This window comes from Triturus cristatus, chromosome 8 (assembly GCF_964204655.1).
Source record: "Triturus cristatus chromosome 8, aTriCri1.1, whole genome shotgun sequence".
NCBI lineage: Eukaryota > Metazoa > Chordata > Amphibia > Caudata > Salamandridae > Triturus > Triturus cristatus.
This window is the reverse complement of record NC_140591.1, coordinates 1,267,700,774-1,267,727,303: the sequence shown is the minus strand read 5'-3', so window position 1 is coordinate 1,267,727,303 and position 26,530 is coordinate 1,267,700,774. Positions and strand designations below refer to the sequence as shown.

The following is a 26,530-nucleotide window of genomic DNA, read 5'->3' as shown; positions in this document are numbered from 1 at the left end:
GAGGCTATTCCTCTGAGGACCATCACTGCACCGGTGGTGGCGCGGGCACTGTTGGGGATTTTTACCCGAGTGGGATTCCCCAAGGTCGTGGTGTCGGACAGGGGCACCAATTTTATGTCGACCTACATGCAGGCCATGTGGAAGGAGTGTGGGGTGACCTACCGGTTCTCCACTCCTTACCATCCCCAGACTAACGGACTTGTAGAGCGCTTCAATAAGACATTGAAGGGGATGATCCGAAGCCTTCCAGAGGGCTTGAGGTGTAAATGGGACGTCCTCCTCCCCTGCCTGTTATTCTCCTATCGGGAGGTACCGCAGAAGGGAGTCGGGTTCAGCCCGTTGGAATTGCTCTATGGCCATCCTGTTAGGGGTCCCCTCAGTTTAGTGAAAGAGGGGTGGGAGAAGACTTCAGTGAAGCTTCCCCGTGACATTGTCAGCTACATGCTGGCGTTCCGCAGCCAGATGGCCAAGCTGTGGAAGGCAGCCACAGAGAACCTGGAGGCTAGCCAGACCGTGATGAAGGAGTGGTATGACCGCAACGCTCGGACGGTCGAGTTAGACGTTGGACAGAAGGTGTGGGTTATGGAACCTGGGGAGCTTTGTGCCCTCCAGGACCAGTGGACTGGCCCGTTCGACATTGTGGAGCGGCGAGGCCAGACCACGTACGTTGTAGATGTGAAAACCCCCCCCGTCAGCCCCTCAGGGTGCTCCACGTCAACCGCCTGAAGCCGCACCATGAGCGATCAGAGCTTGCTCTCCTTATGGTGACGGACGGGAGCGAAGAGGAAGAGAGTGAGGCTCTTCCTGACCTTCTAGCGGTACAAGAGAAGGATGGTTCGGTGGAAGGTGTAGTCCTCTCCCCATCCTTGACCCCAGAGCAACAGAGGGACTGTCGCCATGTCCTGGGACAGTTCGCCTCGTTGTTCTCCCTCACGCCTGGAATCACTCATTTGTGTACCCATGATGTGGACACCGGGGACAGCCCCCCGGTGAAGAACAAGTCTTACCGGCTCTCTGACCGATTGAAGGATAGCATCCAGCGTGAGGTGGCAAAGATGCTGGAGCTGGGGGTGATAGAACCTTCCAGCAGCCTGTGGGCTAGTCCAGTGGTGTTGGTGCCGAAAGCGGCCCCACCGGGTACGACACCGGAGCTTCGGTTCTGTGTGGACTACCGGGGGTTGAACTCTGTCACGAAGACAGATGCTCACCCCATCCCACGTGCAGACGAGCTTGTGGACCGGCTGGGAGCAGCCCGGTACCTCAGCACCATTGATCTGACATCAGGATATTGGCAGATTGCCATGGCCGATGGAGCACGGGAGAAGACAGCGTTCTCCACCCCCGAGGGCCACTACCAGTTTTGAGTGATGCCCTTTGGGCTTAAAAATGCTCCGGCCACATTCCAGCGGTTAGTGAATCAGGTACTATCTGGCCTGGAGTCCTTCTCAGCGGCCTACCTGGATGACATAGCTGTCTTCAGTGGCACCTGGGAGGACCATCTGCAACACCTCCAGGAGGTATTGCAGGCGCTGCAACGCGCTGGCTTAACAATTAAAGCCAGCAAGTGCCAGATTGGACAGGGATCTGTCGTGTACCTGGGACACCTGGTGGGCGGAGGTAAGGTGCAACCCCTCCAGGCCAAAATAGAGACCATCTTGGCTTGGGAGCCCCCCCAAGACCCAAACAGAGGTCCAAGCTTTCCTCGGCCTCACTGGGTATTACCGCCGGTTCGTCAAGGGATATGGTACCATCGTAGCCCCCTTGACGGAATTGACCTCAAAGAAGCAACCGCGCAAGGTCATATGGACAGCTGCATGCCAAGAAGCCTTTGACACGCTGAAACATGCGATGTGTACCGCTCCAGTACTAGCAACACCAGATTTCAGCAAGGAATTTATTGTACAGACAGATGCCTCAGAGCACGGCATAGGTGCTGTGCTCTCACAACTCAATGCCGAGGGCCAAGATCAACCAGTGGCCTTCATATCCAGAAGACTCCTCCCTCGGGAACGGCGATGGAGCACCATTGAGAGAGAAGCCTTCGCGGTGGTCTGGGCACTGAAGAAGTTGAGGCCATACCTCTATGGCACTCACTTCCTTATTCAGACCGACCACCGGCCCCTTCGCTGGCTCATGCAGATGAGAGGCGAAAACCCCAAGTTGTTGAGGTGGTCCATTTCCCTACAGGGGATTGACTTTCGGGTGGAACATCGGCCCGGAGTGGACCACGCCAATGCTGACTGTCTCTCCAGGTTTTTCCGCCTTAGTGATGAGAACTCCCTAGAGGTTGGGTAGCTCTCCCCTCTTTCGGCTGGGGGGGGGGGGGGGGGGGACGCATGTTGGACCTGTCAGCCCTAGGGCGGTCTCCCCTTCTATTTTTGTATCGTGCCTCATTTTTTCCACCCTCATTTTTATGTTGAACTAGGTCTCCGGGCGCCTTTTCATTGCCAATCAGTGTTAAGGTGCAGGTGCTCCCTTCTCCCAAGATGGCTGCCACAGGCCCCTGCTACTGCAGAGTGGTCTTTCATAGTAGCACCCTAGCTGCCAGGAGCTGGCTGGAACCCCACAACAATGTTGCGACTCCAGCCCGCCTTTTTGTCCCATAGGTAGAGTGGGGAAGCTCCTGGAACCTTCTAGAAGGGAGGTGTGGTTTTTCTTTTGCCGCCTTGGTCAGAGGTCACCTGACCTAGGGCTACTTAAGTGAGGGAGGGAACTTTTTGTGGTGAGTTGGCCAGTGGGGTGAAGCAGAGCTGGAAGAATCCACCAGGAGTGTAGGCGGTAGGGCCTAGCCAGGGACTTATGCCTCTGAGAGTGACAGGATTTAGGTGCTGCCTCTTAAGTGAGTGAGGGACCCTTTGAAACCCACTGATCTTGCCCAGCAGTAGGAGGACCCAGAGAACCTCTGCCCAGCCTGACTAGGAAGGACCTAGTCGCCTTCTCCATCCCTACCCCCCTGTAACAGAACCCCTTTAAGGGCGCCAGATACATCTGCGCCAACAAGACTTCATCTACCATCTGAGAACAGAGACTTATATGCCAAGCACTGAGACTGCGTGTCCAGACTGACCCCTGAAGCCGTATGCAAAGCAGATTGAAGAACCACCGGGGATCGACCAGGTATTAGCGCTGTGACCCCTGCGCTCCCTGACCTGGCCTGGGACCCCCGGCAGCATGCTCCGCTGAGCGCAGAACCCCCATCCTTAACTTGAGCACCCCCCTGTGACGTGGAAGCCAGTGCGCTCACCGCCGCGGCCCGGAGGCCGGAAGAAGTGCCCTGCAGAGTCGCGAGGCCCGTGAGAAGCCCGGGGCCCCGCCGCTGCAGCTGTGTGAGAAGGTGCGCGAGGCCTGGGGCCGAGTTTCCCCATCGTCGCTGGAGCGGACGCCGTCTGACGCCGAGAACGAGGTAAGCCCGGAGGCTGGGATTGCCCCTGGTGCGCCCCCTACTGGTTGGGAACCGCACCGCACCCTCAGCCCGGGTCCCCTCTCCGTGGGAGTTCCCCCCTGCCATCGCGACGGAGAGACCCCGCCGAGGGATCCTCTCCTTGTGCCCCCGTGACTGCTCTGAAGCGCGGTGCCCTACGAACTGCACCGGAGCCGAGAGACTCGCTCCTCCCGTCCCGGGCGCTCCCCGCTAAAAGCTCCGTGAGGCGCATTGACTGTCCTACCCCGAATTGAAGTACTCAGTGCCCGTAATTACGAGCAGCGCTCTGTTGCTCCTGTGCCGGATTGAAGTGCTCAATGTCAATAATTACGAGTAGAGCTCTGTTATTCCGGTGCCGGATTGAAGTGCTCAATGTCAATAATTACGAGTAGCGCTCTGTTATTCCTGTGCCGGATTGAAGTGCTAAGTGTTAGTGATCACGACTAGCGCTCTGTTATTCATGTGCCATATTGAAGTGCTACATGCTAGTGATTACGAGTAGCGCTCTGTTATTCATGTTCCATATTGAAGTACTACGTGCTATTGATTATGAGTAGCGCGCTGTTATTCACGCCCATGTTGAAGTGCTACGTGCTATTGATTCCAAGTAGCGCGCTGTTATTCATGTTCCATAATGAAATGCTAAATGACATCTATTACGAGTAGCTCTCTGTGCTAGATGCCCCGTACTGAGGTCGTCACCAGTTAGCGCGCATAGCGCCATAATCACCCCCCTAAGGCGCTACAGGAAAGAGAAGCGCGCGTGTACCTCTAGGTGAACGGTAGTTGTACCTCAGGCAGTACTGATATGTTATGAATGTCATTTATGGTATTACCAGCTTATGAAATGTACTGCTACCTCATGAACTGCATCTAACGTGATCTGCTTGGATAAACTTGAGTATTTACTTAACTCCTACCGTGTGGCGTCACTTATTGTGTGTGTTCCTTGTCCCATGTGAGGTGCGTGTTGTATGGTTGCTTTACACACAGACCTTTGGTGGCCCGACCGCTCGTGTCACGTTACCGCCCCATAGGGCCTGGAGACCCCAGGCCCTACAAATCCTTTTCTGGATTCACATGCTGTGCATTAGATTATGTAGCGGTGTCCCCTCCTTTGGGTTGGTCGGGGTAAAATGAGGAAGAACTGGCAAACAGGTGTTGCAATACTCTGTCCTACTTGACCATCCTTATTCCTATCCTTTATATGTCAACACGGTAATGCGTTACAAATGTGGGAGAGGAGGCCAATGTTGCTGCAGCGCAGATTGCGTCTACGAGCATGTTTGCATGGAATGCTATGGCTGCACTCTTTTTGCTTGTGGAATGTGCTTTGGGTCGTGATGCAAGTGTCTTTCCTGCAGCGGAGTAGCAGTTTTGTATTGTCTTTACCATCCATCGTGCAATTGTTCCTTTTGCTACTGGTGAACCTTTTGTTGGTTCTGCGTAAGAGAAACAATTGTTATCCTTTGCAAAACTGTTTAGTTTCTTACAAGTAGTATATTAAAGCCCTCCTTACAACCAGGGTATGTAGGGCCCTCTCCAATGTGTTAGCGGTTTCTTGAAGTATACTGGTAGTTGAATGCTTTGGTTAACATGGAAGTTGCTCACCACCTTAGGTAAAAACTGTGGCTTTGTTCCAAGAACCACTTTATCCTTGCGCTTTTGCATGTATGGTTCCTGAATTGTTAACACTTGAAGTTCACTTACTCTTGGTAGTAATGTGATGGTAATTAGGAATGCTATTTTAAGAGAAATAGTTTGTAGATCAGATTTATGCATAGGTTCAAAATGTTTTGCCATCAACTGCGACAGTACAGTGTTTTGGCTCGACATAGGCGCTGGTGCTGCTATTGGGGGTGCAATTCTCTTTGAACCCTCTAAGAATCTTTTGATTACAGCTAAGGTGAATAGACTGTTACCTGAGGTACCTCTGGTGTATGCTAACCGGGTTGCCATATGTACCTTAAGTGAGGAACAGTTTATCCCACTGTCCAACAGGTGAGTGAGGCATGTTAGTACAGTTTCATAACTTGTCTGTTTCCATGGTCTTATTTTCTGTGCACCAGTGGAGAGATCTTCCCCATTTTGCTGCATAGCATGGTCTTGTAGGCTTCCTTGCCTTTTTAGGTCTCACCTGAGCCAGCACATGCGCTGCGAGACATTTAGTATGCGGGTTTTCAAAGTGCTACCAGAACTCGCTGGCCTAACGCTTGCGTTCACGCGAGCGTGCACGCGTGCAGCCGCCATCTGCCTTCCTTCCAGCGCGATCACTGCTGCGCGCGCACCACTCACGTGCTTACAACAGAGCACGTCCTCGCGATCACTTTCGCTTTCACGGCCGTTACTTTTATGGCCGCGCGGCCAATGCTTGTTTAGTATTTCTACCGTTCTAGTTCAAGGGGCTGCACACATCAATTCTAAGTATATGTTATGTATTGGAAACAACAGTTATTGACAAACAGAAAATTGTTTGTAGCAACAAGCACTGACAGAGCCAACAGGTTTCCCCTTTTTTTTTTTACCAATTGGTATTGCCCATGCTTTTTGGTGATGCTTTACAGTCTTGGTGAAAAAGTGAAATACTTTTTCTTCACAATGTGCAGCATTGTCAAAAAGGAGAAACAAGCATTTGCAAAACAATAGTGCTCGCATTTACGAGCGTTTTTGCTATTGAAAATGACAATGTCTTTTATTTATGTGCGGTTTTTAAAACAGATAAATAAATAAAAGGCATCATCGTTTACAATTCCAATAGCTTAAAATCTTGCAAATGCAAAACCTATTGCACTGCACATGCGTGCGGCGCCTGAGCTATTAAGATTTTTTTTAAACATTAGGAGAGAGCATGTCCTGCCTGCAAGAGCAGGCAGGACGAAGCTATTTAAGAAAATAGTGCTCAGAGGCTATAATTAAAGCCTTCCAAGTAACAACACACGTAACAGGGGATGTCCTCATGGGAGGTTACAAAATAAGACAAGACAGTACTAAGGAATGCCTTCTAAGCCTATTGACCAATGAAAAGCCATAGTGTACAACGGACAATGACACAAGCCAATGAAACATATGGGCAGAGAGGGGGCGGAGCTTCAAGTCTATACCTGAATACAGCATGCCTCGCAGAGCAGCACATTCACTGCCCAGGCTCGATCTAAAAAAGAAAAAAGGTGCAATGATGCGACTACTACTGGTGGTTGAGTATGCCGCCGGCGCACTTATGCATGGCTACATTTGTACACATGCATCACAATGCATGTTGGTCAATAGAATGATGTGGGCACCATTTCCTTTGGTTTTTTGTTTACCCATGTAAAACGGTGCACCCCACTTGGATAGATAAATACAAATTCAAGATTTCACAGGAAAGAACAAAAATTAGAAAAAAGGGGTATATATGGGTGAGATGCAATGGAGGAGCAGGTGAAAAACGGGGAACAGCAATATACGAGGAGACAGCAACACAGTGAGCAGAGGGGAAACAATGAAGAAAAAACGCAAGGGGGAAAAGCACACAAGGGTGAGAGATTGGGGGGGGAGATACATATGAGGGAGCAAGCAACATGGCACAGTTGAGAGAGGTACACAAGACTTCGCAGCATTCATGTGAGAGCAGTGCAGAGTGTATTTGGTGTGGGAAGCACAGCGACCTGGAGAACAAATCCCTTCTCGAATGCTTAACCAAAAAAAACTAAAAGTTCCCTAAAAGTGAGCACTGGGAGGATACAAGTTAGCCAATCAAAGATATGGTAAAACGACAATGTTGAGGAAAGAGGAAAACAGAAGATGGACAAGCTGAGAAAAAGAAACCATTGAATATGAAGCAAGCAAATGAGAATTGATAAACAAATGGCAGGCTGTAAGCCTCATGTACATTTTTGGCAATACCCACAATAGGTTGTTCGCCTAACCTAAAAATGTCAGCCGTACCGCCACTGATGCAGAACCTACTGAAAAGCATGTCACAATCATCTGGCGCTCATATTTACTGACTTGCTGAAAGATATAAGGCCTCGTTAAATGGCACCAACATATGCAAGCCCATCCTGCCCCCTTTCTGGTGTCTTCTTTCCATTGGGTGTGAATGTCGGAAATGTTTAAATTACCTGAGAGTGATCATGCTCTATGTATGAAGAGCTGGGTGCAGCTTGGAGAGACAGGTATTTTTGTGCAGGATATCATGATGCCCTGGCTACTCTTGCCAAAATCCTCAATCAACTGACTTTTCTGGATAACCAATTCTCAATAATGTTAATTTGCTGAAAAAAACTCTTGAGCTATATTCTAGAAGCATCCCCTGGAACAGGCTTGTGGAGCTGAAAGTATACTGGTGTACTCTTATAGTGTTCACATGCTGAATAAAGTCCATAAAGACTCTAAAAGCGCCAAAGTAACTTACTTTGATGCATTTGGCGCCCTTAACTACGCTCTACCTTCGAGCTTCAAAATCAGCAATCCTACCTCCTAGCAGAGACCATTGTAGAAGCCATATCAGATGGGGCAGGTAAAAAAAAAAAAAAACACAAACAAGAAAAACTCCCAGCAACATGGAAACCTAGGCCACACACCCATGTGGGGGAAAGAAAAACTGTCCAGCTTCAAGTGCATCAGAAATAGTGCAGTAATTAAGAGGACAGACATTTTTGGGTTCTCATCTTTCTTCCTCTCCAAATTATACTGTTTTTGTCCCTGGATTACAGAAGACATACTTTACGTAGAAGATTATCCCTTCCAGAGCTACTGCTATATTGGGAATTCAAAAACATGACAAAACAAGAAGAAAAAAAAAGGAAATAAATGAATCTTGTGAAATGCAATCTGGTGCTCAGATATGTGCTCCAATGTCCTCTGGATGATTTTGTGCTATATATGTATATATTTTTTTTTAAAGCACTATGACGCGGCCAGCATTGAACGCGTCAGATTGCTTTTCTAAACAAGCATTTACAATGCAATGGTCTCGGCATTGTTAAAGTTAGAGCTATTGCTCATGACATTGTTTTTAAAACATCTCTCTCACACTAAAATAAGTGAGAGAGAGAGAGAGAGAGAGAGAGAGAAAGAGAGAGAGAGAAAGAAAGAGAGAGAGAGAAAGAAAGAGAGAGAGAGAGAGAGACAAAGAGAGAGAGAGAGACAAAGAGAGAGAGAGAAAGAGAGAGGTTTTAAAAACAAAACCAATGTCATGAGGAATGCCAATAGCTCTAACTTTAACAATGCCGAGACCATTGCATTGTAAATGCTTGTTTATTTTGTTTTTTAACTCGTATAAATGGCGTGTTTTTCCACATATCGAAGGTCTAGCATGGAACTGGCTGAAAGTGACCACATATTACAACGGACCCGTGGAACTTGTGCCTTGCATCCTCAAACTGCTCTTAGGGAATTAACACAATGGTCTGTGTGGGTTCGGTACACTTGTTGTCAAGGTTTGTTTGTTTGTGTCCTTTATCTACACAGCACAGTTTACTGACGGTTCAACAATAGAAGGGTTACTCGTGTCTGCTCTCTGCCCCTCGGTTAAGAGGCTCAAAGCTAGGCGACCCCCACAAATAAAGGGGGGCTGCCAGAGGGCTGGGTGCACTTATATCCCTAGGTCAGGTCACACAGCCATTGTTTACAGTACTAGTTGCGGGGGCACAAGGTCACACCTCTCTGATTCGGCCTAAGTCCCCTTTCTAAAAACACTGGCGGGACTCGTACCGTCCTCCGCGGCCCGGGTAAGAAAATGAACCCGTAGTCTGTGGCCCACAGGGGTACCTACCGGAGGGCTGGAGCTGTAGAGGAGATGGGGTGGGGTGAGAGGTACTGAATCGATCAGCTGAGGTAATGGGTTGCCGGGCTTCCAGGCACTGTTGTGAGCGTCAGTGGGGCATTAAAGAAGGTGCATCGCAGCGCTGCTATTGGTCAAAAGCTGATCGGATTGAGGTGTTATAAGATCCTAGGCAGAGTGGGTTCAAAGGGCTCCGCCGAGACTTCCCGAGAGAAGGGGGAGGGGCAAGACCCCTCCTCCCCTCCCAAGCATCGTGAGAACAGTGCATCGACTCGAGACAGGCACTGTCGAGCAGGGTAATGGGTTTTAAATATCTCTTTAACAAGGAAGGCCTGTCAGCGCCCCCGCCCCCTCCGGGATGCAAGCTGGAGTGCCAGAGAGATCCGGCCTCTCGGGGCCGGAGGGCTGGCTTCAGGGTGCGTGACCCGGAAACACCGGCAGGGACATAAGACACGACTGCTTACCTTCTCTCCGGCGACAACATCGAACTCCACCGTCTCGCCATCTCCTACGCTGCGAAGGTATTTTCGGGGATTGTTGTTCTTAATTGCCTAGAAGTGCCTTAGGGAACCCATGCTGCCTGCACGCGCCAGTAGGCTCTCTGATTGGTTGACAAGGTCCACCAATCACAGTGCTTATTTGGTAGTTGCCAACCAATCAGAGAGCCGACTGGCGCGTGTAGGCAGCGTGAAGACATGCTGTCTTGTGGGCGTGTAAGGGGCGGGCTGCTGATAATTAGAAAAGTAGCAAAAAACACGCCCCCGAATCCGAAAAGGACGGGGCCTGTTCGGAGTGACGGACCTCTTCTCCAATGGCTGGCCAGCATTCAAGAGGCCAGCCAATGGAGAAGAGGGGAGAAGATGGGCGGGTTCAAGCCCCTCTTCTCCAAGTCATTATATCTCGCGAGCGAGACTGCGCAAGCGCAGCCTTCGCTAGCCGAGACCTAAAAAGATTAAATAGAACCTGAAACACAGCGTGAACAACAGATGGCCAGCGGAGGGAGACTAATTCAACTTAATCTGTGCTTGGTCTATGCATCACCGAAAGAAAAGGAAATGACGCATGTCAAGCACTGCTCCACTAGAAGGCAGCAAAGAAGAGTTACAACGATGCAAATGAATGGTAGGCAATGGATGGGTTCCAAGCTCATTATAGAACACATAAGCATCGCAAGCGAAAGTGCATGTACTAACATATGCTCATGCAGGCTCGACCTAAAAAGCATCTATATTCCATACATGGAAGCACACCGTTTCTTTTTGTTCATTCTATGCACACACTAAGAATTTACATTTGGATTCCGAACATTTCTTAGCTTTTGACCCGGATAGTGAAGAATGTGTGATGTTTGGTGCAAGCGAAGTAAAACACATTACCAACTAAAATGTCGTACCCAAATTAGGTCTAGAATACTCTTCAATGCCACACCATGCCCACCCATCTGAAAAACCCCTGACCCAAACTGTCAAAGAATACTTAATGGCTGGGAGTACACTGCTGAGAAAGTGTGCCTAAATTCACCAACTGAGAAATTAGTTGTCTTATTGAGACAACGGGTAGTCAGTATTTTTTATAAAAAAATACCCAATCCAAGTCTTACAGGACTATGCAACAGATTATAGCTTCCTTTCTACGAGACTAACCAAGCCTGCACACAAGAGTTTGCAACGGAGGGGTCAGCATGGATGGAAATCCATTCTGCATGCATGAGATTGCAAAGGTTGCAGCACCTAAAGCAAAACTTCAGTGCTACAAACATGTGCTTAGATAGTGTTTGTGAAGTTTTCAGAACACATGCTGCATGCCAACTCATTGATGAAAGCATTGCTTCATTAGAAGCAGTGACTATTAGAAGAAAATTATTTCAGCCAACTTTTGTACCGGAACATCTGCATTTTAATTTCAAACATTGCTGCTTTAAAAAAAATACTCTAAGAAAAGACTTCCTGGTTACCATCTATCAAGAATGATGCACAATAGCTGAAGAATGCAAGAAGCGTGATATAATTGATGTCTGAAACTGGCATCATCGGATAATTCACCTTGCCCTACGCCTAATTATAACACTATTTATAACGAACACTTTAGAAAAACACATCGGGGAAAATATTAGCATTTACATTATTGAGGGAGTGGCATTAACTTTTTTTCCCAACCCACATGGGCTTCATGGTAAAGAGTTTTAAAATTCACCAGTTTAGCCAATTTACTAATACCAGCACACTATGTATTATACCCATATTGAATGTCCTCTGCTTTTGTACGTATATAAAAAAAATCTGGCTGCAAATCTAACCTCCCACAAGAGATTGAAGTTAAAAGTATATATCACCTTTACTAATGATAAGTATATTTCCACAAATAACTACAAGATTCCACAGTGGGAACAATTCTCCAATATGCCCAAGCCTACTTCTATCAATGTATGATTCTATCTTGCGAACCCCTGTTTATCACATATTTTAATTTAAACTTATCCTATACAGGTCAGATTTATTCATAAATAAAAATAAGTCATCAATTGTAGTCAATAAATATAAAACCCATTGGCAATGTACGATACAATTACTAGAGAGAGCAAACAATAGAAAACGAGTCAAAACTGCTTTATTTGATAATTATCTTACACAACAGTGATGTCCAAAAGCTACACAACAGTGATGTCCAAAAGCTTAAATTAATTGCTTTTTGATGTCCAAAAGCTTAAATAAATAGCTTTGTATTGCTTTACTGTGGCAACCAACTATTAGAAGTGCACTGGGACATGACAGTACAGTAATGATACCTCCCAGAGGAGTGGGGATGATATTCAGAAAAAAAATGATTTACAGCTCCTGCCACCTAGTCCATCACTTGTAGCATAATTTGTAATTTTAACAAAAAAGTCGATAATAGTTTACACGGACAAAGGTTAAAAAATAGATTGCATGGTTCTATACCACACCGGACGCTTTGCATAAGATAACGAGACACCTCACTGATGTGTTAATGTTTGTTTTCAGGCATTTAAAGAGTCAACACATTTGCTCAAAATAAGTAAACATCTCAAACTACAAGAATACAGGGAAAGCATTTATCAGCAGATGGGATTACAAACATAAAATTCTAAAATGGAATAGAAAAACCTGTGGAAACATTCTCACCAATTTGTGTTTACATCAAAGACACTGTTCTCAAAGCAGGAGCTATTTTAAAGAGACAGTGAGACTTGAGACAATATTTCTTGTCCCAAAGCATCTCCCTGCTGTGTGAACCAAAAAAACCAAACCTGAAAATAAACTTTCAGAACGTAACTGGGATGTCCTGAATAAATGAGGCACGTTTTTTATTACAAGAAGTGTTTAAAAATGTCTTATTGTTGTCAATGCAATAATCTCAGTTTCATGCAATCAATTTAATTGTGGGAATTATTAAGGACAGTTATAATGAAATGGGTTGCCGGTTTCCATGTAAAAAACAAGGGATTCCATTTGTATCAATGTGTAAAAATGTCCAAGTAGTTAGACAAACACATGTATTCAGAGGATAAGCAAAACAGCCATATATAAATACATCAATAAATCAGGTCACACATAAAATATATTAATTCCTGTGAGTTACAATATCAATTGGCCCTATTCTTCTCAAGCACCATCATACAGTGGTTTAGTAATATACAGAGCAGTCATCGTCTAATTAAAACTGATAACCAATAAATAATATAGTTTATCGAGTTACCTTTGTAACTTGATAATAGCACATTGGCTGCCCGCAAATATACATGACTTTAATTTATTTTCTGACGATCTGATTATTGAAACTGAACTGACATTCTCCGAGTACCGTTAGTTCATTGTTTAACACCAAAAAAATATAACAACGTTGGTTGGACTACATTGTGAAAATCCAACGGTGCTCAAGACCGGCTAAACATTTTTTTTCTTGAATCTTATAATATTACTTAACGAAATATATAAAAGGGAAGTGCCGTCTGAACTGAAGTTCAGTTAGAGAAGTAATCAAGGGCGAGTTATTTAAAGCGCCTCCTTATTGCCGGATGAAGTAAATACCACCCAACTCAGAATTAGGTTCAGATGATGTCCTGCTACCCCCCCCCCCCCCACCCAAACAGAGATCTCACCTTCAGCACTGGTGTCAGGTATTCTGCTACATCCAGAGCTCTGGACTTTACTGTATTGAACACGTTCTGCATCCTGATTCTGCACAGCAGAAAGGCGTACACCTAAAAAATGAAGAAAATTGTGTATAGGTACAACCCCATCATTCGTGGAACACCCATTCTCTTCTTAAATACCCTCCAACTCTGAACGTTGCTAAGCGAGCCCGAGTCCCTCAACTTTACTATAACTTGAGCACACTATGCGCCCTCTCCGACCACGTTATAAACAGCCATCTGTCGTGTATGCCCTGTGACCTCCACCCAAGTAGTAACTAGCCCGATAGAGTGCTCGTGGGTCCTCAGAGCCCCCTTCCCTCGTGTAGGAATCTCTATGACCATCTGGTAAATGTCTGTCAGTAACCACTCATAATTGTAAAATCTACTGTGCCCATCCAACTTTCCCTCTTCCAAAGAAAAAGCCTGTCACTCACGTGGGTGACGTTCTATTACTTTAAAATGCTAAGCATCGGTTATATGTAGTTAACACAGAGTCCGTCCTGTTCCCTGGCGTGTCAACTACTGGGACTTTATCAAATGCAGTTCCTTCTATAGGAGAGCAGCTCAGTACTTTTACCAGTCACATTTCCATCAGAGTTGGAGCAGAGTCGCAACCCTCAGTTAGTGTCCAGACCCCACACCCCTTCCCCCGCCTAGTACGACCCTCACCTCCTCAGCAAGCCGCTGTCTCAGCAACTCCCCGCCCCTTTCCCCTGCACTTCACGTGATCCAGTCGCTTCCGCAATCATTCTCCGAGCATGCGCTTTGCGAGGCATAGATATCTCGGAGGGCCAGTTTAGAGAGCATAAAAGGAGGACAAGCCGTTTATGGGAGGTCTCCTATTTGAGTTCTACTGACATATGTTTTCATTCTCTAATGCTTGTGTCCCGCTCCTCTCTTGGTGGAGAAAAACGGACAAAAGACACTCATTTAAATTTATAATCTAAAACGCACACATTCAATATATTGTGTTTAACTCAACGAACCCGAAAGATGCCCATAGCCTGCTTTACCGCCCTTTGTCTTCCTAGGTCTGGCAGCATATACATTTTCTAATAGTCACATGTAGCATGGATAACACCTCAAACTTAGCACAACTGTAGAAAAGTGACCTATGTTCACGTGTAGGTAACTTCAACAAGATCAGCTGGTTGGTGGAGGGGGAGCCCTACCTACCTAAAACCAGGGATGGATAAACCAGCGGCCATGATGGTCAGTCCCAAAAAACTGTGTTTCAAGTGCGCAGTCTAGTGGCTCGTCGATTTTCTTTGTTTACAGCGTAGCGAGCATGCGTATGCTGATGACGCGTTTAGACTCGTGTCCTCTCAGGTGAGGAGGAAGGAAGTAGACAAGTAGCTCAGTGCTGCTGAAGCGGCTGCATTCAACAGGGTGTTCATATTGAATGCCAGGTCACCGCCATATGTTAGCGTATGACTTGCGTCAGGAGTGTGTCTAATGGCAGAAAATTGTTATTACTGAGGTATGTTCAGCTTACTTCTTCATATCTGCATAAAAGTCTGCTAGGTTCTGCTTTATTAAAATCTTTCGGTATTTTTGCGTGTTGTGAATTAACGTTTTCTTCTTGTAGCTTTTCCCTGCTTACAGTGTTCTTCGTAGCGATATAAGGTGATGGGGAAACTAACCCTCTGAATTTTTTTCACACATCCGTTTCGTCTGTTCCCAAATGTCGGCATGTACGCAAATAGGAGTGGCGATACTACACGGATGGGCTGTAGGTCAGAAGCACCTCTGCTGTCTCACTTATCCAGCGTAAATCTGCCCTCTGCACGTCTTGACTGTATCCAGAACATGTTACAGTTGCCATTACTTTAATACATGGGATTCTACACTCTTCTGTATAAAACCCCTTTTCTAATTTCTTTATATGTGACCTACTCAGTCGCCTATTATACAGAAAAGAGGACAGAGCTCCTCTGTAATAAGTATAGTTGTGTTCTGACGTCCTGTGCCTGCTGGTGGAGCCAGCAGCCTAGGGGAAAGGCAGGTCAGGTCACCGAGCATAATTATAGCAGCTGTTCATAGATTGAGAAAACAAAATGTGCCTTTTCTTTCTTCTGCGTTGATTTTCTAGCTGTAAGTTGTCAAGTAGAAAGAAGATCTTTATAACACGTGCATTTTTTTGCTCTCCTTAGGTAATTAAAGAAAAGTTAGAAACTTCTTGAATGTATCCACATACTCTGAGCATTAAAAAACTGACTTGTATTAACTTGATTCTAATATTGTTCTGCAGCATATATCAAACATCCTTTTTGATGTGTTTTATTTTGCACTAGAAATTCTATTTTCTTAATGTTTTCAAACATACTCTCTCTTTCATATGGAAAAGTTATTCACCAAGGATTTAAGTGGTTTGTGGGAAAGGTAATATTGTGACCATGATTTATAAGGAATAAACTACTCCCCGCATACATGTTAAGGATATTGCATGCCACTTTGTAGTTTTATCAAATTAGAAAGGAATGTGGCCTTTGGGTTTGTTCTTCTGTCTGGTTATAGAACTTCTCTGTGACTTGCAGTAACCTTATAATGTATGTTAGGGTACTGTATCCCATATGTCCTATCTCCTCTATCTTTTTATGTGGTTCTGTCCACCTTAGAATCTTCAGGTGTGAGCGTTCTAGTAGCAATTTTCTGTCGGAGCTGTGGGGTGTAGCTCTCCGCTTGCTGTAACGTCATTCTGGACTTTTGAATAAATCCAACATTTGATTCCTGCTTCCAGTGGTTCTTACTTGCATATACCTGCTTTCTTGGTGATGAAGATTGGGATCCAACAACCTGGATGGATGGACCTGGCTCTTCATCCATAATTAAAATTGTTAGATATCAAGTCGAGTAGAAATGTATGTGGTCACCACACACGCTTATCATGCATGTAAGTTGCCTGAAACACAATTTCAGTCAAATGGTGTTTCAGGCAATTTACGAATAGCAACTAGTCTGGCAATTAAACAGCTTAGTTGGAAAGTGAATTAATTCACACTTGGTATGTTTAATTATGAACACTCCTGAATGGCTGCTTTTCACAAAATCAGCTTAGGCCAGGTGCATGGGCTTTTAACTTTGATGCATTCAAGGAAAATAAGCACCTCTTCCTATGTGACAAGATAGAAAGCAGTGATCATAATTGGGCATGTAGTTGCTCCCTCACACTCCTTAGTGCTGGTGCCTCTGCACCTGCTGCACTGTTGGTATATACACCCTTATGGAGTTAAGATCCTAATATAGCTGAATTTATGGCATTTAATGGCTCGTCCTGATCCTACTGCACCCTTCCAATGGGTCTCTGAAATCATGAGCACACTGTTAGAGTAAACCTCTTTCAAAAAGTGGTTTCAGACTAGAAAGCCTTAATGCAAAGTCTTATGGTGTAACTATTTGTGGTCTAATTTCTTTTGATTAATCAACTGCCAAGGATCACTTGATTTAGTTAGTCAGAGCCAGTGGAATTATGAGGCATGGGATGACCAGGTTATGTGGTAAGATTGACTAATTATACAACAAGAAAAAAGGCAAATCGTACAGTGTAATGAAGCACATTTTGTGATCGAATTACTTCATTATTTTGCTATTTTTACTCGTTAACATTATCTGGGCAAAGGTTTCACCTCATTGATACCAGTTTAACACCCAAATACAACAATAAGGAACAGACATGGGACCAACCAACCTTTGCAAAGGCCTTTCTACAATGCTGCAGCACAGGTTGCCGCCTTTTTAGTACCTTTTGATCCGTTTGAGCTAGAAACAGTTTTTTATTGTTGAAATCTGCATATTATGAAGCAGATGGTTTATAATGTGGCAAATGTGTCAAGCCATAATTATCTAGGAAACGCTGCAGCATTAAAATCACATATTTCCAGTGGCCCTGCTTATATGACAGGATAGCATTTCACCTGCATTGGGGCTTAATTCCAGACCGTTTCTATCTTAAAGATAATTGTAGGGAGTACAATGAGAAGGTTGCCTTGTTTATCATTAAGCATGTGATCTGTACAGACGTATGAACATGTATGTATGATCCTGTGTCGTATGAAATTGTGGCACATGACATAGTTTCTCCATTATGAAAAACTCCTAAGTTTATAGAGATATTCTGTTTAGAGGGTTTTCTCTTTATGCTACCATTGTATTTGTTTTAATTGTAACTATTACATTGACCGATTCTCAAGTCACTGAACTAACTAAAAGGAAGCACAGGCTTTGATTCTTTTGAATGAGCTTGACCTGCCTGTGGCTGCCTCCTGCCTATGAATGACAAGGAGGGACTAGTGAGATTCACTGTGGTCAGATGAGAATGAATTCTTATGTACTTATGGTTGATAGAGCGAGAGAGAGCAAGTAAGTTGTGGTGGAATTATATTGGAGTTTGAAAGTGTATTGCATGTCTAAGTATGTGTGATGTGCAAGGCTGTTGTGCCTTATAATAATGCTCAGCCAGCACATTCTCAAACACTGTGCACTCTCACCGTCACTGTGTACCAGAGTGCTGGATTTGAGGGTATGATGGTGGTGTGTCAAGAGACTGTTTACTAGCTGTGAAAGAGTGGTTGGTGCTGATAATATTTATTGTGAAAGTGTGCTAGGTGTTAAGAGTGCATTGGGTATTAGCTTGTTGGATGTGCACATAAGCTGAGTGTGTGCACACTGGGTCTGAAAACCATACCATGAGTGGTAGAGTTCAGTTCTGGGTGTTAGTAGTGGATCATGTTAAGTAGGAGAGAGTTCTGGTTGTCACAGTAGTCTTGTGCTGAGTTTGAGAGAGTACCCAGTGTGGCTGTATTGGAGAACAGCGTGAACGTATGCTGATGGTGTGTGTGAGGTGGGGTAGGGTGTGATGGTGTGCTCCTGCTGGATGCAAGCATGCTCTTAAATCAGCAGAACCACACTGTTACACCAGGTTCTCTACATCCACATGAAAATGCCGAGGTTAGTGGAAAATGTGCTTACCCCATGGGAATTCCAAAATCTTTTGGAAGAATTGCCTCACCCACAACTTATTCTGGCATGCTTCATCATAAGCAATTATCCACACCATGGCAGGTAGATTACCTGATGGACTCAATTGTTTCTGGAAGTTCTTAAATACACGTGAACTGGATTATAGTAGGGATCCAGTTAAGAAGTAAAAAATATCTTAGCGTTTACCTGAAGATTAACCTTTATTATTCGGTACCCTAAATATCATTAAAATAATGTCAATACTGGCTATAAATTGAGGTATAAGTCCTGGGCAGCACTCTGCACCCGTATTAAGAATTTTCTGACTCACTGAGAGATGTATATGTATGTTTTAGTCTATGAAATGACTCTGCATGGTACGAGTGTGTCGCTAGACCGGGATGTCCCTGATGGCGGCCAGAGTCTGAATGGACTTTTCAAAGGGCCGAAATATGTTGGCTTAGTTACACAGGTGGATGAGCAATTATATCTCATCTAATACCCAGTACTGTCCTTATTTTAATCATATCTAGGTACCCAATAATAAAGCATAATCTTCAAGTATACCATAAGAGATTTTTACTGCTTGTGTGGATCCCTACTATAATTCAGTTCACATTTATTCAAGAACTTCCATTTGGGAAGGAACTACAAGAGACTAAGTTAAGGAAATTTAAACGAGACACTAAGGATTACAAGTTGAACTAGACATACACATGGGCAGAAGTGTATGCCCAAAGGAGATTTACCCCCAAAAATAATATGTCTTCGGAAGAAAGTGTAGTGTCCGATAAAGACACACAAACGTCACAAGCTTATATCAAAACCCCAGCATTAAGACCTGGCAACCTGCAAAACACATCAATGGACATTGAGAATACAGAAAATAATTCCATGGTTTCTTTATTGTCCAAAATCCCGGACTCAGGACAACCGTCTGATCAAACGCAGGACAAACAACAAGTAACCACAACAAACTTTCTGAGAAAAAAAGAAAAAAACAAGAAAAACCTGAGGAGCCAGAACAAAGCCTCATGATTTACATCTCATCCATTCAAAGAGCAGTGCTCAATAGAGGCACTTGGTTTGTTCCTACCTACAACAGTACAGCCTCGGAAAGTGAAGTGGCTCTTTTCAAATTCATGAGAATCCTTAGGTTAAGGAACTTTTTTGAGAATGTGGCACCCACACAGGTTACATCAGACGATCCAAATAAACTGGTTTTCAAGCCTAAAACACCTTTCAGGCACCCGTATCTCACAACATTTTAGAAACGTTTGAACTTCTAGTAAAAAAAGATCTCACCGCGTTAAACTTCCAAGAACATACCCAACTTAAGCAGAGCAGAATACAGTACTCTGCAATTGCTTGTTCGAAATCCAGATGTCGTCTTTCAAAAAGCAGACAAATGGGAAGCCCTGGTGATGATGGACTTGTCTTTCTACCAGGCCAAGATTAAGGAACACTTTGAAAACCAATCCATTTATTTGCTTCTGGATAAAGATCACACAGCTGAGAGATCCACATTATTGAACAGAATACTGGCTAAAGCACTTGATTTAGACTGGATCGACGAAAACAGCAAAAGATTTCGGACCAAATTTCCACGCAGACCGAAACTATGTATGCTCCCCAAAGTCCACAAGAGCCTGGTGGATCCTCCGTTTCGACCTATAGTCTCCAGATGTGGTTCTTTGTTTGAACCCCTTGGGCAATATCTTGATTGTTTTCTTCAACCCTTCGTACAATCCTTGTGCACATATCAAGAAACCACAGATTTTCTACGACGTTTGGAAGAACTTCCACAAAGAGGGGATGAAGAATGGTACCTCTGCAGCATTGACGTTGTTTCCCAGTATACTTCAATTTCCCATTAGAAAGGGCTGGAAGCAATCAAGTGGGCACTACTAGGTCAAACCAACATAAGAGCCGACAAAGTTTTTCTCTTAGAACTCCTTCATTTATGCCTTCACCGCAGTTACTTTGAATGGAACAATACATTTTTCTCCAACTAAGCGTAACCTCTATGGGTTTTGCAGGGGCACCGACATATGAAAATACTTAAATGACGAAGTTCAAACATGAGCATATACTTCCGAATCCCCAATGGACAGACAATTATTTTTCTGTGGTACATAGATAAAATTTTCTTGGTGTGTAAGAACACCAGGGCCTCTTTGGAAGACAACAACAATACTTTAAATACTAGAAATCCTAGGATTCAATTTACTCAGATGATCAGTAGGTCCAGTTTTTCGTTTCTTGACGTGTGATACCAGATTAAACATAAGTGTCTACAAAAAACAGACAGACAGAAACGCCTTATTGTTCCAAAGGTTTCATCATTCCCGTTTATTCAATAATTTACTCTACTCTCAATTCCTGAAAACTAGGCGAATATCCTGTGTTTTGACAACCTGCAAAGCAAAGTTGGAAAACCAGAAAGAAACATTTCAGAACAGAGGGTATCCTCTCAAATTACTAGAGGATCATGAGCACCAAGCACTCTCCATGGATCGCAGGAAACTCTTGCAAAAGAAAATAAAAGGCAAATTGGCAAGGGTAGTATTTGTGTCTAAATTCTCTACAAAATCTAGAGAGATTAAAAAAATAATCAACAATGCTGGGACTTGCTACAACATGAACCAGATTTCCACGGGCTCTTTAAACAAAAAACGCTTTTCGTGTATACAAGATCAAGAAACATAAAGGAAATCCTATCGACAAAGAAACCACCTCCGCATCATCAGACCAAGGTTACCAAAAAATGCTTGAACTGTATTCATTGCAACAATGTTACAACAGGTAATATCCTGGTGCATCCCAGGACACAAGAGAACATTTGTATGATCCGCTCTGCTGATTGCAACTTGAGCAATGTTATTTACTCTATCAAATGTCTGTGTGGTTTGCTCTCTTTAGGGAGGTCCGAGAGAAAAATAAAGACCAGATTAACCGAGCACAAGAGCAGGATACGTAATCCTAACGTTAATTCCAATATAGCAGTACGTTGGACTGAACACAGACACTCTATTGCTCAAATCAGGTTCCAGATTTTAGAGGTACTCACAAATCATCTAGGCAGAGACAATTAAATTTTTTTTGTCACAAAGAGAAATCTACTGGATTAACAGATTAGACACAATGAACCCCAAGGGACTCAATGACAAACTAGATATGTGGTGTTTCCTTTGAAATCTTTGCCTATTGTATGAGGGTCACAGTATAATCACCACAACGATATCATAGTTCAAAATGTAATATTTTGAATTACTTTCCAGACCTACCTCGCCATCCCCTATTGACACAATTCTTTACCAACACTTTGGGTCATTTGTAACACATTTGAGACTATCAATTTTGTTGTGGACCAATTGTTTGAAGGTTGTATTGTTGAACAACTTATTTTAATACTAACACCCTGTATTTCTAGTATTTCACAAGAGGTTTATTGACGGGATTAATCTCAGTGGCTTGTTACTTTGTTCTATAGATTAGCGCCACACAGTGGGTTTCACTTCCAATATTGTCTCCATTCAAACATGGCGCCCATGAGAATTTGGCGCTCATGAAGAAACCTGAGAAGCAGCACTATCTTAGTCCATTGTCTTGGGTGTTAATCGTATAGTATTTCCAGTGACGGTTACAGTTCACGCCCAGTGTCGACACTGAGTGACTGTTGAAGGCAGCACGCCGAGCGATATTAGTAAGTATGTTTTTGCTGCACAAGACGCATAACAATGAAATTCACACAGGCACAATTTTGGTCACGCATCGGTGGCATAAGATGCATAGGGATAAATTAGGGCAGTTTGAATGCTACTGGCAATGGTTTGACGCAGTGTGAAGCATTGTGTTGTTTAATTCTTTAATGGCACGGTGGCATGAGATGAACGGCAGCACAACATCTAGGGTGGTTGTATCTCAAGTGTCTCTAGATACTTAAATATCATGGACGTTGTGCAGTGTTTTGTGGAGTGGAAATCATAGTGGCTTTAAGGCGACTGGGCATGGATACACACAATTCACCCCCAACAAACATGATGAACGGTGATATACTCAGACTTTTTCAGGACACAATAGATTATCTTGTAATAAAGCAGGGTTTATATACACATGTCCGTGCATTGCAAATGGCTTATCGACTATATTTGTCTTTTTCAAATTGGCCCCTGAAAAAGGGACATGTGGTCTGGAAATGCATTGGGCATATGTCATCTCAACTGGACTAATCACTATTGTTGAATAATTATGATTTTGTTGTGTAAAAGCTTTCATTTTTGTTCATTTACCGCACTGAATGTTGTATGAGCATGTTGACCAGGAAGTCAATTGTTATAAATGTGATTTGGTCAGTCATATAATAATGATGTGCTTATAAATCGTTCATTTGGAAACAAAACATTTCTTTATAGTGGTGCACACCTTGCTCAAACCGCCTCCAGGGACTTGGCCCCATTGTTCCACAAATCCCTGTGTGCCATGGCTGCCAGCACTGCATGAGGCCTAGGTAAGTCACCCTTAAGGCAGCGTACCCTATACCTCATGTGATGACCTAGCTGCATGAGCAGACGGGTCCCTATAATATCTAAGGCCATTATTAGTGCTCTGTAATGCCATCCTGAGTATATTTTCTAGAAACTGGTCATTAAGAGTTTCCTAGCACCATAATGGCTTTACTCAATCCTGGGATGTTTGGTATCAAACATCTCAGAATAATAAACCTGCACTGATTCCAGTGTCAGATTCATTATTCCATGCACTCAGGAGTCCCTTCTAGAGGGGACCCCTGAACCAAACCATTAAAGGCAGGAGGATAGTTCGGTCCTCTTTAACAGCATCTAAAGATTTAAAGCAAAGGGGTAAGAAGAATCAATTTAAAGTCCTTTAAGTTCGAGTTCATAAGCATGGGCAAAAAGAAAATATAAAGCAAAATCAATTAGTTAGGCAATGAAGGATCGCAGGTCAAATTCACAAAGGCAGCAGCATCAGCAAAAAAGCAGTCCAAGATTGGGAAAAATGATGGCGTTGCAATGTAAGATCAACATCAAAAGCTTGATGAGTTGTGTCCCATGGAAAGAAAAGTAGCATTGCGAATCAAAAGGCGTTGGGAGATTTTGCGATGCTCCTCATTTAGGGTCTCTTCTTTTATAGTCTCTATGACACCTTAATGAGGTAGTATCACTTCACCAGTCAGTCCATCTTATGATTAGTGTACATATGTAGTCACCAAATACATTTTAGTTACTCCTGCATTCTTTCCCAAGCACTTCATGTGAACGACTTGGCTTTCCGGGCCTCACAGTGTGTCAATGGTAAGAAATATACAGTGTAACAGCCTATCGCATCGAGTTAGTTGATTTTCTCACCGAGAATGTCCTTTGTATATAAGATGAAACATGCACCGAACAAATAATGCAACATTTGCAGAAATGCCAATGAATTATTATGCTTGCTAAGGGAAAATTGCAACTTTATAAAGAACACATTTTTAAAGCCTAAAATGCATATATCTGATTTTTTTAAAAAATAATATTTTTTTGTCATTTATTAATTCTTAATACATGATAGAAAACGCAATAAGACCACCATTTTCACCCAAGAAAAAAAAACACCCACCCTCGCTACACCATTGGATTCACAAAAGCAAAAATAAAAGCTTTAATCACTGTTGCCATGCATTTTCAGAGGGAAATCAATCAGATTCATAAAATTAATACCAAAAAAGGATAGAAAGAGAAGAATCAAAGAAAATATATGTTAATGCACTAGAGACAATCAAAGTGCCAAGGTGCATTATATAACCACAAGCTTAAGGTGCATTGTGCCTAACCTCAACCGCTCCTGACGTCCCTCGTGTATTTATTGAGGAACAAATAGATAAACCCTATTGAGGGTTTATGTTCAGCTATCAAGGCATCCACCAAGTTACACTGCTGAAATCCTATTGCCCTTCCAGTTTTGCGGAAAAAAAAATCCCTTCCTTGTAGAAATTAAAAAACATTCTTATGACTGAGACCAAATTCTTCTCTAATTTCTTGAAATTATTTTATCCCTCTTCTGGAGAAAAACAGGCCCACCTTTTTTAAGCCAGTGTTAACCCACCGTGACATATATTGGTCTGAAAAAATTCCTGGTAGAATTAGATTATCCTTCAGAGGATTGTAGAAGTAAGTCGGCCTAGACCCATCAGCTTGCGGATTGTAGACTGTAGACCGGATCTCAAATGCGTTCTGCAAGGTCTTAAAACAAAATTGCTTGAAGTAACTTAGTTCGATTTGTCTCCATAGATTCCCCCACACCCCTTCACCTATCAATAACTTAAATGAAGAGGGAAAATAAACTACACCTGCAGTCCACAGGGTTTTAGAAGGCCAAGATTCTATAACACTGTAGCCCAGTAATACAGCTTTAGGTTTGGGAGCGTCAAAAATTTAATCGCATACCTAGGTTTGAAATAGGCACACACAAATCGGGAAATTATATCATTTAATTTTTAAAACATACATTGCTTATTCATAGCGAAATGGCCCTAAAAAAATAAAGAATCTTGGGAAAGAAAATGATTTCAATGACATTGCTTCGACCTGCCAGGGATAACTGCAAGTTATTTAGCCTCTGCAGCTCTTTCTTAGATTTTTCAATTAGAGGCTCAAAATTATCCCCAATACAATCCACATCAGGCGTGATAGCTACGACCAAATATGTTGCACTTGTAGCCACCTGTGAATCCTGCAGGATATTGTGCTATTAACCAAAATTACGGTTTTATCTTTAATTAGTGAGTAACCCGGGATATGTGAAAATTCCCCTGCTTTTTTCTCAATTTCCACCATGACCGTAGCAGGCTCAGGCGTCACTACAGCGTTGTCATCCGTGTATGCAAGCGTTTTAGTATCCGACCCATTATGTCATCGGGCAAATCTTTACATTCGCTTTTAGCCTGCAAATAAACGGGTCAATTTAAAGGGAAAATAGCAATGGGGAACAGGGGCAGCCCTGCCTCGTCCCTTTTAGAACTGAAAATGTCTCCAAGAGCTCCCCGGCCACAAACACCCTGGCCTCAGATTTATGATAAAGCGCCTTGAGCGCTTGCCTAAATTCGGTTCCTATATTTATTTGCTCGAGCACTTCCCACAGGTATCCCCAGGAGACCCTATTAAAAGCCTTCTCGGCATCTAACAAAATTAAGGCTATAGGGTGTCCTGTTACCTGGGCGGCGTCGAACAACGTAATTACCTGCCAAATGTGGTCTGTAGTGCTCCTCCCGGGTATAAATCCATGTTGCCGTCCGCTTACTACTTTACTAATAGGGGGGGTACAAGTGTGAGGCTAAGATTCTAGAATATGCGTGATCAGCCTAAATGATCCGAGCTCCCTGGCAGACTTGTTTTTTTTGGGTAGAACTACTATCTTTGCTTGTGACCAAGATGGAGGGGGTTTATTACCTTCAAAAATATGTTTTAAAGAGTCTCACAAGACAGTCCCTAAGCTCCAATGCAAATGTCCTATAGAACTCTGTTAGAATTCCATCTTCACCATCGGCTTCCCCAATTGCCAATGATGAGATAGCAGTAAGAATCTCTTTCCACAGAGGCATCCCTTTCAATCCTGCCTGATCATCTTCATCAAATTTTAAGATTTCACTTAGATATAAATAATTAGAAATATCTTCCTGATCCCCGTACCAGTTTCAAGATACAATTTCTAGTAGAATCTTTTAAATGCAGATCTTATTCCCACAGGATCAGAAATAATACTCAGATCGGGGTCCCTGATCTCCCTAATTTCATTCTGGCCATTCTTTTTCCTTGTCCTTATAGCTAACATGCCCCCCACTTGTTCTCCGTATTCTTAAGCATGTTTGCTGCAAACTAAGAATTTTGCAGCTATTTTCATTATCGCAATATCATTTATGGTTGCTTTACCCATCATGACTCCTATCTGCTCTCCCTGACAGTCGCTCCCCTATTGTGTAGTGGTTATTAATTTCTCTTCTTCCCGAGCTAATAGGGCATATAATTCTCGCATCTTTTGCTTCTCCTTCCTTACCCTAGTCAGTGAAACTGAAGAGTTTCCCCACGAATTCCAGCTTTTAAAGTGTCCCAAACTATTTCTAGGGAAGTGCTACCAAAATTCTCACTAAGGAACGTTGCAATCCTGCTTGCGTATTTTTCATTATCCAGTATTGCCCACTCAAAGCTCCATTGGCTGCCTCTTGTACGGG

The 26,530-nt window shown here is 43.6% G+C and overlaps 2 protein-coding genes across 8 annotated transcripts in view; one reads left to right on the top strand and one right to left on the bottom strand.

The window, feature by feature from the left end:
- ATG3 (autophagy related 3) overlaps positions 1 to 14,588 on the bottom strand; it is a 272,476-nt gene extending 257,888 nt beyond the window's left edge. Inside the window, exons 1-2 of one of the 4 annotated variants that reach the window (XM_085622981.1) lie at positions 14,521 to 14,588; positions 13,309 to 13,410 (exon numbers count right to left, since the gene is read on the bottom strand). In XM_085622981.1, the coding sequence (XP_085479107.1) occupies positions 13,309 to 13,380 (72 nt within the window). In that variant the 5' untranslated portion in view covers positions 13,381 to 13,410; positions 14,521 to 14,588. Of the gene's footprint in view, positions 1 to 13,308; positions 13,411 to 13,778; positions 14,150 to 14,520 lie in introns of those variants that run through there. The other 3 variants (XM_085622977.1, XM_085622978.1, XM_085622980.1) reach the window with 3 other exon arrangements.
- Positions 14,589 to 14,655: 67 nt separating this feature from the next.
- The window catches only part of SLC35A5 (solute carrier family 35 member A5), a 143,799-nt gene continuing 131,924 nt past the window's right edge, over positions 14,656 to 26,530 (top strand). For 2 of the 4 annotated variants that reach the window (XM_085622973.1, XM_085622975.1), the window contains exon 1: positions 14,656 to 14,824. The gene's annotated coding sequence lies outside the window, so the exon portion shown is untranslated. The remainder of the gene's footprint in view (positions 14,825 to 26,530) is intronic. The other 2 variants (XM_085622974.1, XM_085622976.1) reach the window with 1 other exon arrangement.